Consider the following 18,296-nt stretch of genomic DNA (forward strand, 5'->3'; position numbering starts at 1 on the left):
TCAAATCCTCAACTACAGTACAATTATGTCCTAATGTGAATAACTCTTAATACACATATGAGTGCTCAGAAGTCTTCAGAATTTGTTCACGTAAAATCTTCTTTAGCCTTATCGTTACAAAGCAAAATTATGATGTTCACACAAGACTATGTTGGTTTTCATTGCTTAATGTTTGTGAATGTCGTTCTGAATGTATTTCTTTGCCCATGTAAAGCACTTTGAATTGCCTCTATGCTTGAAATGTCATATGTTAATAAACAGGCCTTACACAACCATAAAGGAGCATGCCATTTGTTTAAAATGTTTGACGTTAGAATATAGCTTTATTACACTGTAATACATTTAGGTAAATCAACAATGAGTTTGATTACTACTCAGACATATTTTTAAGGAAACTATACATTAACTGTTAAACAACCAGTGTCTGCTCCAATTAAATTGACTTCGGTAGGAATACGAAAATACCATTTAAAGTGCCCATATTATGAAAAAATCACTTTTTCTGGGATTTGGGGTGTTCTTTTGTGTCTCTGGTGCTTCCACACACATACAAACTTAGAAAAAAATCCATCCATGCTGTTTTGAGTGAGATACGGTTTCTGAATGTGTCCTGCCTTCAGTCTCCGGGTAAGCTGTTCAAAATCGCTGTGACGTCACATTCCGAAATGAGCTGGCTAACCACAACCGTTAGCTCGTAGCGTTAGCGTTAGCATGCTAACGCTAGCATGCTACGTCGTTCTCAATAGCAAAGCACTGCTACAACACTCCCAGCTAATCCTGCCTTGTAACTGACCAAAGTCGGAGAAACGGGCTTTCTTTTACTGTCTCTAGAGTTAGCTAGCTGACATGCTCTACATCTGAGCTACTGAGCATGTGCGAGTGCAATCAAAGATAGTAGTGAAGAAGAAGAAGAAAAGAGGTCTCACTCTGTAGCTAAAACAGAAACCAGGTGAAAAGAGGATCTGCAGCAGTGAGAGAGAGCTGTGCAGTACAACAAAAATATGGTGTTTTTTGAAAATTAAACCATGTAAACCTATTCTGGTACAACCTTAAAATACAGTTATGAACCTGAAAATAAGCATAATATGGGGGCTTTAATGCTTCCAAAATTGTAGTATGTTTTTTTGTTGCTTTAAATCTTAAAAATAATTAAATGTAAACATGTTTAATTTGTGGGAAGATTAAAACAAATTGTGATCATTTTCATGAGTTTTACATGTCACAAACAGCAATTTTACATAAATTAGGTATTTTCTTGTCACTTTTGGGTATAAAAGTAAAATATATAAATATTAACTTCTGCCATGCAAAATTTTAACTATTGCCGTTTTGAGGAGGCACAGCCCATGAAAGCAACAACGCTAATTCTGCAATATTTTTTTACAAAGTGGATTCACCAAAAAAGGGACGACCCACGATTCCTAAACCGTGCTGTAGCAAATGCCATGAATAATGTCAGATGTGGACTTCCGGTTGGACGATGAGCGGATAGCACGCACGGGTCAGTAGCTCTTGCTTAGTTGTGTTTAAAATTACATTCTAAACAAAGTCCGACTAACCTAGCAAAGAATTAACTTTACTTGTAGCAAAAATACTTCACATAAAAAAGGAAATAAGGTGTAACAAACGAAAGATGCCAACTATACGAGCCGCTAAGACGGGGACAGCAGAGGAGGTAGGCCCCGATGAAGCCGCGGGGCAGAGTTTGGAGAGGAACCCCGACATGAATATGCAGACCGCGAACAACCAGGAGATCTGGACCGCCATAGGAACCTTGCGCACGGACCTAAAATCCGGAATATGCAATAAAATAGAAGAGAAAATTGCAGATGTAACAGCTACTCTAAGAGGGGAAATGGCTGCATTCAACAACTCAACCATTAACACAGTAAAAGCACAAGTGGAACGTCAGAATCGCATACTGAAGGAGATCGGGGCGTCTGCCTCCGACACGTCTGATACCGTAGTGGAGTTGCAAAACAAAGTTAAATGCCTCACTAACCAAGTAGAGCAACTGTCTGATATCCAAATCGCCGTGGTACCTGGGGGAAAAGAAAGAGGGAAAACTATGAGTGGCGCAGCTGCTTAAAAAAAGCTCGGGACTTTGCCGAAACCCCGGTAATAGACCGAGCCCATAGAGCTCTGAGGACGTGCCAGGATGATGACGGCCCACCAAGACATCTTATCGTGAGGCTACACTACTGCCACACACACAAGGAAACCTTACGGTAAGCTACGGGCAATAGGAATCTGACATATGGATCGGATCCAAATATTTCGGGATCTACCGCAGACCGCGGTGAAACGCCGAGCAGCACCCCCGTACGGAATCTATTACGGGACAAACCGGGAGTGAGATTCGGGTTTCTCTATCCCGCTAAACTGAGGATAACACACAACGGGAGAGAAGCGGTGTTTACCGACCCAGAGGAGGCGTGTCAATATGCGGAGCAGCAATTCGGATCCTCAGGCATCTCAACTTAATGGCGACAACTGGCTATGATTGTAAGCTCCAACTATCGATAACTGACATCTGTTAAGAGGTGTAAGGTAACTCATGGGCTTTTGGACATGTACAAGTCTGACTTTGCTTTTTCTTTATTCTATAAGCTTGAGCTACTGATTAGGTATTAGGTATACTGAAGTTAATGATTAAGAGCTCAGGTTATGGAAGTTGCACCTATGTTATTGTTTTGTTAGGTGTATATGTGGGGGCTTTTCTCTCACCAGTTCAGGTAGTTCAGAAAGTTAGGTTGATAAGTGTTTTTTGTGTAATGTTAGAATGGGGGTGGGATGGGTGGGAGCACTGCTTAACTCCAGCCAACTCTAGACAAATAAGATCATAACAAATTGCCATCTCAATGCATGATACGTTCAATAAAGACAAAAATAGAGGAGAGGTGACTTTTTGTACCTGGAATGGGGTTAATGAACCAGTTAAAAGGGGCAAAGTTCTGTCCCACTTAAAAGCACTTAAAGCTAATGTGATCTTCATGCAAGAAACTCATCTGAAAAATGTGGCTTATAATAAACTTAGATGTAGATGGATAAGCCAAATCAAATCAAAGTTTTCTACAAAGGCAAGGGGGGCGGACATAATGATCCGGAGGGGAGCTTCTTTCAGACACCAATCCACAATTCAGGACAAAGATTGGAGATATGTTATGGTCATGGGGGAAATACACTCAATCCCAAAAACACTATTAAATATATATGGTCCGAATCATGACGATCCAGAATTCTTTAGAAAGGGATTAGGTGATGTCCACCACCCATCTTATTATCGGTGGAGATTTTAATTTAGTGTTAGACTCACATCTGGACAGGTCTTTTACTCAAAGGAGTATAAACACAAATGCAAGCAGCCTTATTAACACATATATGGATAATATGAATTTATGTGACGTATGGAGGATCCTAAATCCAACAGAGAGGGAATATTCCTTTCACTTAAAAGGTGCATAATGTGTACTCAAGGAGCAATTATTTTTTAGTGGATGGGAAGTTATTGCCACTCACCCGGGACTCAAAATACCATAATATTATTATATCAAATCACTGTCCTGTCACCCTTTCAATACAAATGTGTGATTTATCCAGAGCACAGAAAAATTGGAGATTTGATCCTCAACTACTTAAAGCGTAACTCTCGCCAAAATGCAACCTAGGGTCTTTTTGTGAATGTACACGAGTCAAACTTTCGTTTAAAAGCATGTTTATGACGGAAGCGCCACTTTTAAGATTTACTGTATTTAAAGAACGTTCGTGTAAATCCAGATCACATGAAGGACTTGCACTTCCAAATTTTATAAATTATTATTGGGCAACATCTATCCATTCCTTTGCATCAGTGTTAGATGATACTGCTTTGTTGTCGAATGGGCTGGAGATTGAGCGAGACGACTGTCTGCCATACTCAATCGGTGCTGTAATTTTTATCACTGATTCCTCTTAACAGAACATGTTACAAGCACAATCTGGTAATACATGACACAATAAGGACTTGGAAACAGATATCAAAGAACTTAAAACTCAGAGCGATCTCTCTCTGGTTGCCAATAGCAGCAAACCCTTCCTTCCCTCCTTCTTGTCTAGACATATGACATGTGGAAAGAACTCGGTGTTCGTAACATAGGGAATTTATATATAGAAGGATCATTTGCATCATTTACCCAAACACCATTTATTCAGATTCTTTCAAGTAAGGGATTATGTAAGAACACATCTTCCTCAGATCACAATATATCCTGTTTATATGATAAGTTGCAAGAGATGAGCCGCCCAACTATGGCCACTGTTAAAGCTGATTGGGAAAAGGAGTTGGGTACGAACATACAAAACCTGACCTATGGGACAAGAGTTTAGCATATATCCACAAGTGCTCCATAAATGCACGTCATTGTCTAATACAGTTTGAAATCCTACATAGGCTACATTACTCCAAAGAAATACTTAGGATCTTCCCTGAACTCTCTCCTCTGTGTGAAAAATGTGACACTCATGTTGGTGATTTACTTCATAGTTATGTTCTTTGTTGCAAAATACAAGGTTACGACTGTGATATCTTTAGTTTCATGTCGAAGGGATTAGGGCCTTCTATTTGTTTGTTTGTTTTTTTATATTGTTTTATATTGTTTTTTATTTATTTATCCTTATTTCCCTTGCTTTTCTTGTTTGTATACTGTAAAAAATAACTTGCAACAATGTCAGACGTACTTGCAAATCTTTTCTGTGAGCGGATTCCATTTTTGCTGTGTCACCTCTTACTTTTGCGAAGCACAAATTGTTAACTATATATAAAATGCTTTGAGACATCCATAACCACCAATATAAAGCAAAGAGCAGACAGACAAAACTTTGCAATAAAAAGTGATTTTAAGGAATTCGTGAGCAGAATTGTATATTTGGAATTTATTCCAATTCAGACCCCACATTCAATACCCAACCCTAGTGATGCCTCAAATAATGAACTTAATGTTTTTTCCAGACATTTGCAGAAACCCCAAGGCAGTGAACCACAGCCGTTTCTCTGTCAACTTCCACGTTCTGCTTTCTTAACCAAATGCAGCCTTCTAGACATCACAAAAATCGAACAGCAAAGTTAATCAACTCTCCATTCAGCAACGTCATTACAAGGGAAAAACACAAACCAACACTAACCCAAAGACATATACATTTATCTTTGTAGGGAGGGAAGAAAGAGATTAAAGCAGGAGAATAGCTTATTCGTGTAAACATCAACAGAAAAAAGAAGGCAGTAAAAGCAAAAAACAAGGAAGAGCTAAATTAGTGTTCGAATGGAACAATAAAAACAGTACAACTGATGGATGGTGTGCTGCAGGGCAAATAAACCAATACTTGTTCTTTAGCTTGTGCATTTCATCCACACCGTCACACACACAGAGCGTCAGGCCAATGAGCTTTTTGCCAGCATGTGTTGTCTTCATTACTGGACAGTGCAGCGACAAACACAAAGGCCTCCATTGAAAGGCCAGGATTCCCAGGATAAACCCTGCCATTGTATTTCGAGATCCCTGGTTCCGCAGCAATGCCGAATTAGTACACATACCTCAGGACTTGTGGTGGCGGCGTCATGTGGAAGTGGCTGGGTCACTGTGGCTGGTTGGATAGCTTGATGCCTGCAGATTCCTAACAGGCTGGCAGACAGCTTTATCTGCCTGTCTGTGGGTACTAATGTAAACATGTGCGTCTGTGTGCCTGTCAAGCTGCCTGTCTGCCTCCCTGACTGAGGATTCAATTCAGAGCTAAAACCAAACCAAGCCTCAAACTTCTTCCATATTCAGTATTAAAAAAGGAAAGTTTGCCCAAAAGCCAACTGTCTTTCTGACTTGCATTTTAAATGGTTTTTGGATCTCTGAAATTTGCTCTTGTGAAGCTAAACTTCTTTTCAGCTGGCCTGTGATCCCAAAAATTTGTGGATAAAAATAGTAACAAGTTGATTTAAACAGATTGCAGCCTAAGGCCATTTGAATTATTGGCAGTGGAAATGGATCATGTAAGATAGAATTTGATAATGAGAAATAAATAATTGAAACTCACGAATGTGCAAGTGAATTTAGTTTGGCCTGTTCTGATGAAACTACCGTATTAAAATTAAAGATGGACAGGCCGATTTAATGACAAACACACAGCATAATTTCTTAAAAGCCTCTGGCAACAGGTGAGTTGAAACATTTGGTATGTGAAGCCCAACATTTAAATCACACATGAACAGAGCTGGAGTGTGAATATGTCAAATGTGCAGCCAACACATAATCTGCTCTGATAATGAGATTTATATCCAGCGCTGGCAATCCCACCACAAAGTAATGTGAGCATGGAGTTTGATAAGGATGGATGCTTAACCTTTTGAACACAGGCCATGGGCCAGCTAACAAGCTGCTGGTAAAGTGCCTCCAGTTTGCTAATGGTGAGGAAAGGACGCAAGGAAGGAAAGAAGCAAAGGGGATGAGGGACTGCGAGGAATGAGGCAGTAAGATGTGGGAAGGAGGCATAGATCAAAAGGACAGTGAGGGGATTAGATACTTTTAGAGGGGATGTCTTAAAGTGTTATGGTTTAAAAAAAAACACACATCAGGAGCTCAGGAAGAACAGAGGTGCTGGGACTCTGCTTGTGTATGGTATGTGTGTGTTCAGAGGGTGAGTGTTTAAGGAAAAATCATCATTAGCAAAAACCATTGAAGCAACGGCCCGAGGCAAAGCCGCAAATGGAGACACGCACGCACGCACGCACGCACGCACGCACGCACACAAAATGGAGACACACACACACACACACACACACAAAATGACCTAATAAGTCCAACGATGGAGGCCGACTCAGTGAACTGATATGGTCATGATGTGCAGATGCATGCCAAAGCTGTTCCAAGCAGTACGTTTCAATTAGAGCAGAGGTCAGAGACAAGCCAGGAGAACTAGTTACCACACAATAGAGAGAAACCCCCCCCCCAGAGGATTATAAGACAGATATAGGATAAAAGTTTATTCCTTTTTGTTTGTGTACTATGAGCAAATAACCACAGGGTCAATTACTAATGCATCCACAGAAATAATTATATTTGGTGTCATTAAACGGGTTTTTCCGTGTTTTCTGTAATATCTATCTACAATGTTATGTTAGCCTGGTTGACACCAGACCCTTCTCAGCTGTAACTGAGAGTGGGTCTGAGAAAGGTTCATTGACAGTTCATTTCCAAAGGGGAGTCACCAACGGACGCCACTCAAATGCCTGTGGCGCATTGGATAGTCCTTGCTCGCCGTCGCTGTGCTATCGTCGTTGCGTAAAGCCCGCCTCAACGGTTGTGATTGGTGTAAAGCCCGCCTCAGCGCTTGTGATTGGTGCCTCGATTTTGGGGACATTGGAAATGGGTTTGAATGGGCTCTTCGCCAGACTGACTTGAAGAGCAAATCTCAAATTTGCCGGAAGTTTGTCAGGGTTTACCCAGGCTAATGTTATGTTGGATTTTCATGTTAAACGTTCAAATAATGAGGTAAACATATTTTAGACAAATCCCTGTGAGCTAAAACATTTAGATTTCCAACTATTCTGAACGCTCCGGTTTCAACAGTTTTTTTCTATTCTCGCCTAAGTCTTACGCAACTCTAAAGATTGGTCATCTGCTCCAAGTAGGCAGGACTGTAACTACATGCTAACGGCAGTAAAATGTGTCATCTTGGCTGCCAGTGTCGTTAAATTCTCCCCAATTCTAGGTCACATTACTCCTGAAATATTTTCTGTTTATGTAGTATTTGGTTTAAAAGCATTTATTGCGATTTTGACTGTAGAAATTGCTGCTATATTCTATTAGTGTCCACTGTTAACTATAGTAGCTACATGGCTAACGGCAGTAAACAATGTCATCTGGGCTGCCAATGTTGTTACATTCTCCCCAATTCTGGGTCGCATTACTGCTGAAACATGTCCGATTGGGTAGTGTTTGGTTCAGCAGCCTTTATCTGCAATTTCTGACGGTAGAAAGTGCTGCTTCGTTCCACCACACACTTGGCCAATGCTGGTCTTTTCTCCCATAATTCCGGTCACTTTAACTGCTGGGACATGTCCGGTTGTGTAATATTTGGTTTAGAAGCCTTTATTGGTGATTTTTCAAGGTACACTGCGGAGTCTTCGGAGTTTCCAGGAAACTCGCTGGCCAATCAGAGCAGACTGGGCTTTTTTGGGAGGAGGGATTTAAGAGACAGGCGCTCCTACAGAGCATCTCATACAGAGGGTAAATACAGGTGCAGCAGCCATTTTTTTTTTACATTAAAGCATGTAAACATGTTCTAGTACAAACACAAAATGCAAGTATAATCCTGAAAATGCTATATAATAGTTACCCTTTAACACCTATATCCTAGAAGAAACCAGTTACAGTAGTAACTTAAGTTGATTAACTTAATCATACCAATACCAACACCAATACAAAGGTGAATCTAATTAATAATGACTGTTACGTAGTAGCATTACTTAACTACAGAGAAGGTCTCGTATATGAGAACTTTACAAGAGACAACTAAACAAAGGTCCTCCTTGCCATCATTATTTGCCTTAAATGGGACAATTTTACAAGAGCAGTTTACTTGTCATGAGTAGCACTGCTTAACATGTGAAAGCATATATCAATAGATAATATCTTCTGTGGCTATGGATCATGTCTAACTAAAATGTTTTCATAACGGATAGAAATGATGGCCAAATCTATGAAAATGAAAGCTTAGAAGAAAAACTGTATTTTCAATTAACTAGTGTCTGTTACAGGTCAGTCTATGTGAAGTAACTCCTGTATCTGATATGTCTAATAATCACAAACATTGGATTTTCATATATGTAAAGTGAAAATGACACGGGGGTCCAGTCTTCTGTCTTATAACAACAAAAGGAGACCCCACAAACACAAACGCACACACTTTACCTTTTTAAAACACACACACACACACACACACTCCCAAGTGACAATCTTAGCATTCAGAATATTTTTGAGTCCTGTGAATGCTTGACGTGTTTTTATGTCTGCATATGTGATACACTTAGCTCAGGGAATATGTGTGCATTTCACACCAATTATAAAAACCTCTCTCCACACAATAAAACCATGTGGCCGTTTTCTGTTCCCCTGGTAGTTATATCATTTTTAATCCAAACCTACTCGACAGCAGAGCCTGACCCATATGTGATGCTTAAATAACAGCCATTTTATTTTAGCTCATTGTTTAAGTTAATTATTTTTTGTGTAGTATGGTGACGAAACAAGCTGTTGTTGAGAACATATTGATGATTTATGCGATTGTAAAACTCAATTATCTATAAATTAGCAAAAAAACAAAACACTATTTCCACGTTGGGCCACACACTCTCTGATAAAGCATTAATCCCATAAACTTTACAGAAGAGACATTACAGAAGATTCATTTATTTGGATGACACTAAAACCTTTGTGAACTTTGTTTAAGGATTTTCCACACAGAGGGAACTTTCATTCCATTTCTAGGATTAATATTTTATTGTATGTTTATTACACAGCCCAGGGGCTGATAAAAACAGCAGAAAGATGTATAAAACCAATTTAAATCCAATTTCATATTTTAAGCTAATTTAACTGATAGCTGATAGCAACTGTGTTCTGCTGTAGTTCTGCCTCACAATGAAAACACCTGGCTTCTTTTGAGTATTTTGAACTCAGTATTTTCTGTGTGCAAGTGTGCAGTGTGAATGTGATGAAAGATTATCACCATGCAGTGTGATTTGTAGGCAAATAATTCCACCTCATAAAAAATTTAACATTTTTATAATTCAACCTTGCGGGGAAATGTGAGTGAACCCGCTGACCTTGAACAAATTACGTCTTGTAAAATATGTGAAAAGATTACCAAGATGGCTAAAGCTAATTCCTGGCTAATTCTCTGCTGAGTGCTCAGCAGCAGTATGAGCTGCGATTGATTTAACTCCCTCTGTTCGTCCTCGTCTCTCGCTCTCACCTCCTGCTGTTACACTGAGCAAAAGTACCGCCCAACTTCTGGGTTAGCTTCTGTTCTTTACAAGAGTCAAACTGGGCCTTTTTACTTTTTTAGCTTGGCTTGAACCCTGCACAAAGCCAATGTTTATGTCAAAAACTCTCTCACCCCTTGATGATATTTATGGAAAAGTGATACTACACTGCCAGGTAGCCTCTGTTACCTAAGCATTGATTGTTTTTGTTGTATTTTCCTAGTTATTGTAAGTTTTTGAGATGATCATTTCCTTCCTTTATGAAACATGATACTTAGGTTTTCTGTCCATATTCTAACCTGGTTAATAAAATCTGAGTGCCTGTCTTTTTACCAATACTAAAAATGAGCACATTTCTTTTTTTACAGGATAAGGAAGATTTTTACCAAAGTACTTTTGGCATTCCCGTACAGGAAAAAACAACAAAAACATTATAATAAGGAGACAGAAAAAAGGGGGGGGCATGGTGGGGGGGTGTGGCCTTGACCAACTGCCACTTTGCTCATTTCAAAGCCATGATGTCTCTCTCTCATGGGCGGGCAAAGCAGAGAAAGGGGAGGTAACCAAGACTGCCGCTTGAAATCGGAGGAAGGATGGGAAATAGTTTTAACATGACTTTAAAATCGACATCCACCGAGCCAAACTGCTTATGTTATCATTAGTTAGCTTGTTCTTGTTTCCTAACTGCATCGCTAGTTATAGAAGTTAAGCTGGGAGCTTCATGGAGACAGCTAATTAGACAAGTTAATGTTAGCTGCCCCACAGCTGTCAGAGTTAGCTTTGACATCATATATTACCTTCTAACATCTGTATTCTCAGTAACGGAACAATCTGCAAGCAATAGGTTGCTTATAAATCACAAAAATAGTAGTGACTTCTGGGATATCTCCACTGGAAAATCCACCGGATTTCACTCCTTCACACATTCACACATTTAGACCGGATATCCTTTGTGTTGGCATTTTAAACTCTGGTCGATTTATGAGGACTACGGCAAACCTTTTCAATCTAATCAGAGTTTTGGAACTTGTTTTGGTGGAACGGACACATGTTCCACCAAAACAAGTTCTTTCCGAGCCTATTTTGCAGCGGCATCGTGACTTTTCTCTGGTGCTTAGCATTGTTTGTGATTGGTTTAAAGAAATGCCAATAAACCAGAGCACGTTTTCCTCCCATCCCCGAATGCTACGTGGAGTAGCCTGACTCTCCTCCAGCACACTTTGGAGGAGGGTCTGGCAAAGCGAGACTACTTAGTTTAAGACAAATTGTGTCGGCTGTGCTTTGTAACATGATGTCATTGTACTAACCGAGCACCGTTAGCCTATACAACAGAGCCGCTTCAATACACATGTTAGATAATGTTTAATTGCAGAGTTCTCTGTTGATTTGGGTTTGTCGCTGTGCGTTTGTGGTGGAAAAGGATTATAAACAAAGCACCGTGCAAGAAATCCAATGCGCCATGACGTAGGTCCCCTTTAAGGCCAGGCTAATGTTGGAAGTCCCTCTAGTGGACAGAACGTGTAACAACAACCACATGCTTATAGTGGCATTGACAATGCATAAGCCTGACTAGTGTAGTACATATTAATAACAGGCTGCATTTGAGCATTGAATATTTTAAAAAAAATTGAAATTTGAATGGTATTATAGAGATTGACAGCTCTAGTGTGTAAGAGCTAAAGAAGCAATACTTAACATTTTCAAGTGTTGTTTAGCTACTCCTTATCTACGACTGACACTACACGAAAGCAATTCAAACTATATCCTGATTCCTAAGCCCCTAGTGTCAGGTGCTGTTTCCCAGGAGACATGTCTGCTTCGCAGATGCAGCAACAACAAAAACTTTGTTAAAATAAACAGGAAATGAGGAAATGCTGTGTGGTTAGTGTTCGCAAACACAATAGCCATAAGAGTCAAAAAGTACCACCAACAAAAACTCAAAATTATGAAAAAGGATGCCAGGGTAGTGCACACACTGTGATTTACAAGTGATCTCTGTTAAGTGCAAATCAGAAATACTTGAGTGGTTAGAGCACAGCGCAACAGAAAAAAGGTTTTGCTGAAATAGATATAAATGAAGCAGAGAGGGAGAGACACAAGAAGAAGCCTTTGAGACATGAAAGTCATAAAAAAAAGGAATGCTCTCGTATTTACACTTTCAGAAATTAACAATAAGAAAAACCCATTATCAACAATAATATCTCACAACTTGCCATTGATTAAAATTGCTGCTGAGTTACTGTCCTCACTCAAGTGAAAATAGTCAAAACAATACGCCTGAGGCTGTATGAGACTGTGGATCTCCATAAACAATGTTGGCATATTTTCCCTTGGGTAAATAAAGAAAAAAATATACACAATGATGTGTTCCCAACAGTGCTGAGGGTCTGGGCTTTAAAAGCTTCACATTCTGAACTTTAACACTTTTCAGCTCATTCACTTAAAACCGTTTCACGGTGTGCTTCTCTTCAAATGTATAAACTGTTGCATGGTGGCAGAGACGGAAAGAAACATAAAATCTTATTTCTTTTTTTAAAGCTGTGAGACTTTCAGAGGCATAGAAGGTAAAAGAGACAAAGACACAGAGGGAAAGAGTGAGTCAGACTGTGAACACTTGGTTGGGGTGATGATATCCAGCTGCCATGAAAACTGATCCGATGGCAACACACACACACACACACACACACACACACACACACACACACACACACACACACACACACACACACACACACACACACACACACACAGACAGACAGACAGACAGAGAAACACAGCTTTGAATTTGTTATGACACATATTAAACACACACACACACACACACACACACACACACACACACACACACACACACACACACACACACACACACACACACACACAGGCATGTATACATCAGCACAAACACACGTACATAAACACAAGGGTAAATCACATGAGGTTGAGGTTGGATAGAGGTCTGTGTGGTGTTCGGAGTAAGTGAAGTGGCGACGAGCCACGGGGGTTACCGGATCAAGAAAAATATTCTATCCTTCAGTGCACACGCACACACAGTGAAAAGCTACAGAGGCCTGAAATCAATCCTCCACACCTCTAACTGAAGCTGTCGGGGATCTCCCACCACACATACAGTACATGCACACTTACAGTTTTTTCCAACCACTTACACACGTTTTCAAAACTATGTCTCCTTTTTTCAAAACTCTACACACAATTCCTAAAACTGCACACACAAAATGCAAAATGCCTCACATCTCCTTCAACATGAAACACTGCATTCAAAATACCATAAACACATCTCAAAATGAAGCATTTGCATCAAATGGCAAACACTTTTTTCATAATAGTACATTTTTGGATATACCATGTACACACTATTGTTCTAAATCTAAAACTCTTTTGTCTTTCATAGGCTTATAGCTACATTTACAATGTTCTAGAGAGAAAGTAATCTGCTGAAAGTGGTTGAAAAGTGCACTGTAAAAAACAATCTAATGTTACAGTAAAACACAAAATATTGATTGGGCAAAACATTACGTTTGTAAGAGTAGCACAGTGTTGTATACAGTAGCATGACACAAGAAAACAAACCTACAAACATATGTAAACCAAAGGTATAATTTTTAGAATAAAGAATATGTGTATGTATGTGTGTGTGTGTGTGTGTGTGTGTGTGTGTGCGTGTGTGCGTTGTGAGTGTTTGTCCGTGCTTGGGTTTCGGGGCGGGGGGGTGTGTGTGTGGGGGGGGGGACAGAATTGTATGCACTTTGTGCTAAACAAAGTCTGATTGATTTGTAATGCTGAAATATTCATTAGATAGTTGCATGCAGTATGGACACCACTGTAAAGCTACTCAAGATGGGCTTCTCTCCCTGATCTCATCAGAGATGGCTCTCCTTCTTACTCTTCTTCCCTCCTCCTCCTCCTCGTTGTTCTCCCCTGTCTCTTCCTCCTACTCCCCTTGCTCTCTGTCTATTGTTGGCATCCATTGTTCAAAACAGGTAATCTGACCTTTGACCTATGTATAGGCCTATACTAAAGCAATGATTGGTTAGTGTTCAGTTATGACATAATGTGTTTGCAAATGTGAGAAGTGTGTGTGTGCCCTGGTAAATAAGTGTAGCATTTTGATTGGTTGTGTTTAGAAATGGATAGCAAGTCACTTCCTGTTAGATTTTTGTGTCTTAGGTAGAGAATTGTGTGTAATGTTTTGAAAAAAGTGTTTTATGCAATTGAAAGCTGAGTGAAAGGCTGAGAAATAGCTTATGGTTTTGGAGATTTGCTGTGTAGTTTTGCACTTTGAGTGAGAGGTTTCAAAAATCGTGTGACATGAAAAGATTTTGTGTGTAAGCAGTTGGAAAAAACTGTAGCACCAACTCAGGGAACAGTGTGCATCCTGCCCGCTGAGGCAGCATCCCACCTTAAAAAATCCCATTTGTACTTATTTCATTAGGGTGAAAGTGTTAATGAGCAGTGTCACTAAGTTTAGCTGTTGTTCCAGCAGGAGCTTGTCCACAAGAAACAGCCAACAGTGCAGCTCCAGCAGTCTGAAAGGTAAACAAAAAGGTCTCAATGGTTCCCTGATAAACAGTGGTTTAGCTTAATGTCCAAGGTCATAAAATGTTTTCGGCAAGTAAGGGCTACTACAGTAAAATAAGTTATAACATACTGAAGAATTGTTTTCCATTTCCATTTGAAAATGCTCTCCAAAGTGGAAACATTTGATAATAGTGGCCTTGTGTTGTACAGTAGGAGAAAATCTTTTAAAAAATGACAAAGCCGGGATGGCCAACAATGTGCCATGGAGAGTTAATAGTGTGCAGGTTATTCCCCTTTACTTGAAGTCTTTGTTGTAGTGAAATTCTGCAGATTGTTGGCTCTGAGAGAGAGATAAAGAGCATGAAGTGAGAGAGGAGGAAGAGGGAGGGAATGGGATGCCATCACCATGGGTTTGTTAGGAAAACCTTAACTTCAACAACGTGATGTTCTTGGCGCTGGATTCCCATCCTACTCCACCAACCTCAGCACATCAGAGACCAACGCTACCACAGCGGGCTAATTAGTAAAGTACAGTGGCTGTCGGTCCGATGAGGGCCAGTGTTTCATCAGGCGCTCATTTGCTCCTAAACCCCATTAACCTTTTGGACAGACGGGTGCTTTGATATCTCAGCTGTTTACAGCTTCCCTCTGCTTTCTAAAAGCATTATGTTTCAGGTGCTTGGCTGACCGCACGGACTAAATATAGGCACTATGTAAGATTTCCCTGGAAAGGGAGACACTCTAGGAGCAAGGGGGGCTGCTGTGTGTGTGTGTGTGTGTGTGTGTGTGTGTGTGTGTGTGTGTGTGTGTGTGTGTGTGTGTGTGTGTGTGTGTGTGTGTGTAAAGGTGTGGAAGATGTGAAAAACCCTTTATAAATGAGACAGTTTCGAACACAGAAAATTTACAGATAGAATAAAACTATAATTGACATGTGTCTAAAACATGGTTAAGAGTTAATTTAGGTATGTAGTGGTGAAGATCAAAATCACTGTGAGTCTGTGCATGTGTTATGCAACCATCATTTGGGCATAGACTGTAAAAACAGATTTTACAATTTTAATTTCTTCCATTTTAACTCGAGCACCACGCTGCCAATCCCATGCTTGAAAAACCTCTTTTCTTTATTGTACAACCACTTAAACTGAACCCATCACTGACTCCTCACACTAGTCCGCTTACGCTCAAATCAAACAAAAAATGTTGCAATCGCTTCCACTAACCAGCTATCCTGTTTTTATGTATCTATACCTGCAGAACCCATCAATCCTTTTAAACTTCAACTCCAAATGATGTTGTTAAAGAAACTTAGATTCCTCCCAGTGAAAGGCAAGATATGGTACAAAAAATACAGAAATCCATGAATGAATAATAGAAGTAGTAATAATTATTAATAAAAAAGCTAAATTCTGTGTAGAAGTCAAGTCAGTTATATATAATAACCCAATATCACAATTTTGCCTCAAGGGGCTTTACAATCAGTATAGCATCTGACACACTATCTTTAGGCCCTCTATTCGAACAAGGAAAAAAGGTTTTAATGTTTTTGTTGTTAGATCCGTTTATTGGTTATTAGATCCGTGTTGATTTAACTTTATGGACATTTTGGAGGCTGTAGTTTTTGGTGATGTTAAATTGAAACAAACTACATCCTCCAAAATGATCCTACAGTTGAATCAAGCATGCATAGCAGGACTGTTGTATTAGACTGCATCCATTTTAGCTAGTGTAATTTTAGCTAACTAAATTGTATTTCTAATTAAATGTAACTTTAATATTATAATTTAGGTTGAATTTCATTTATTTGAGTCGATTCAGAAACACATTTTTATGTGTAACTGACAGTCCAAGGTCCTCCAGTAGTCCTAAACCTACATACAGTACGTCATATAACAAGTGTTTCAGTCATGCGTCCGCTGTAGATATCAATACTGCACTACTTTCCATATAACTATAAATACAAATGGGTAATGACAGATATGACATAGCTGTATGTGTGTGTGTGTGTGTGTTCTTTTATGTCTATCTTTGTGAGGACAGAGTTTTAGCCTGAGACATGTTAGATGGTCCTCCAGATTCTCCAAAGGGCTGTTAAGAGACTTGGTTTTGGGGTTAGAATTAAGGTTTGGTTTACAGTTAGGCATTTAGTTGTGATTGTTAAAGGTTAGGGTTAGGAAATGAATTATGTTGGTCAGGGTCCTCACAGGTGTAGGATTACAAGTGCATTCGTGTCAGTCGTGTATGTCCGGTTAGGTGTGAGTTTTACCTGTGCCTTTGTTACGGTCCACAAAGCAGTACTTCAGTTCATATTCTTTCAGAATCTCGTGGACTTCCTGTAAAGAGACAAAAAGAGAGACAAAAGACTTGAGCCTAGCGATCATCAAGATGCCAGAATAACCAAATATTCAAAACCTTGACCAAAATCTTAACTATAATCTTATGAAACATAGTTTTAAATCGATCAAGAATAATGACAATTGTCATAAGTTTCCATAGTGATGTCTTCAAATTACGTATTTAGTGTGACCAAAATAAATAAATAAATAAATATATTTTAAGATTATTCATAAGATATATAATAAGAGAATTTCAAAATCTATCACAAGCACTTTGGGGTATTTTATGTGATTATTCTGATTAGAAGTATTCAAATATGCCTACTACTACTACTATGACAACTTGAGTTTAGGTAAATCTTATATAATGGATTTTTTTGCCCATCATACCTTATTTTTCAATACTTGAGAAAACCTTTTCCTTCATGGTAAAGCCTTTGATCAGAGACTTCACCAACTGCACTAATTTGTCTTGAACCGGTAATTATGTTTTTTTTAAGTGTATTTTTAAAGATGAAAAGCTTTCCATTCTGTCAGGCTCATAATCACAACAGCCCACAATACTGCACTCCAATCCACAAGGACACACACACACACACACACACACACACACACACACACACACACACACACACACCTGCATAGCAAAGTAATAAATGTGGAATTTATTTTTTAAAGTAAAGTGTAGTCCACTGTCTTGAAGAAAGCTCAGCAAGAGATCCTCAGTTCCTGTCTGAGTGTGTTATGAACTCCACTGCTAACTCTGTTAGCCCTGGTACCTTCCTGATGGGTTTCACTGTAGGTACACATAGTCTCTACTGCACACAAGTAACTGAGAGCACAAACTGTTCAGAGCTTGACAGCAAGTTTTTTTTTAAGGTATGCTCTTGTGATATGAGCAACCTTGTGGATCCAGTCACAGTCACAACCTGTTAAACAGTTCCAGATCGAACAGGAGCACAGTGTAGGTGCAAGTACTGAGCAGTGAGCAACAAAAAACAGAAAAGAAAAAGAAAACAACCTGCAGGCCACAGTCTAAACTCTGTGTCACAGGAAAGGTCACTTCAGCATACAGGAGCAATTCTTGTTGAGTGCTACCAGAGACAAGATGTAATGGCCAGTCTACAGCGGTATGATGAATATTTCAAACTGTTTTATCCTCAGATACGAACACACTTAATTCACCATGATCATGGCTGTATAATGTGGAGACATTCTCTCCCTCCTTACTTTGTCTTGTCCACTTATTCCCACCCCTTCTCTCATTATGTTACCATCCAAATCTATTAAAACCGTTGAAATATAGTAAATACATGTGAATTGCATGCATTTTGAATAGCTAGTTCAAAACAAATAAATAGGCCTCATAAATTGGCCTGAATTTAAACAAAATTAAATAAAAGTGAAATCAAGCT

At 39.4% G+C, this 18,296-nt stretch overlaps 1 protein-coding gene across 1 annotated transcript in view; it reads right to left on the bottom strand.

The window, feature by feature from the left end:
* Positions 1 to 18,296, bottom strand: part of raver2 (ribonucleoprotein, PTB-binding 2) — a 104,729-nt gene that overhangs the window by 61,624 nt on the left and 24,809 nt on the right. Inside the window, exon 3 of the mRNA XM_028586835.1 lies at positions 16,812 to 16,878. Coding sequence (XP_028442636.1) covers positions 16,812 to 16,878 — 67 coding nt within the window. The remainder of the gene's footprint in view (positions 1 to 16,811; positions 16,879 to 18,296) is intronic.

The sequence above is a fragment of the Perca flavescens genome, chromosome 9, assembly GCF_004354835.1.
Source record: "Perca flavescens isolate YP-PL-M2 chromosome 9, PFLA_1.0, whole genome shotgun sequence".
NCBI lineage: Eukaryota > Metazoa > Chordata > Actinopteri > Perciformes > Percidae > Perca > Perca flavescens.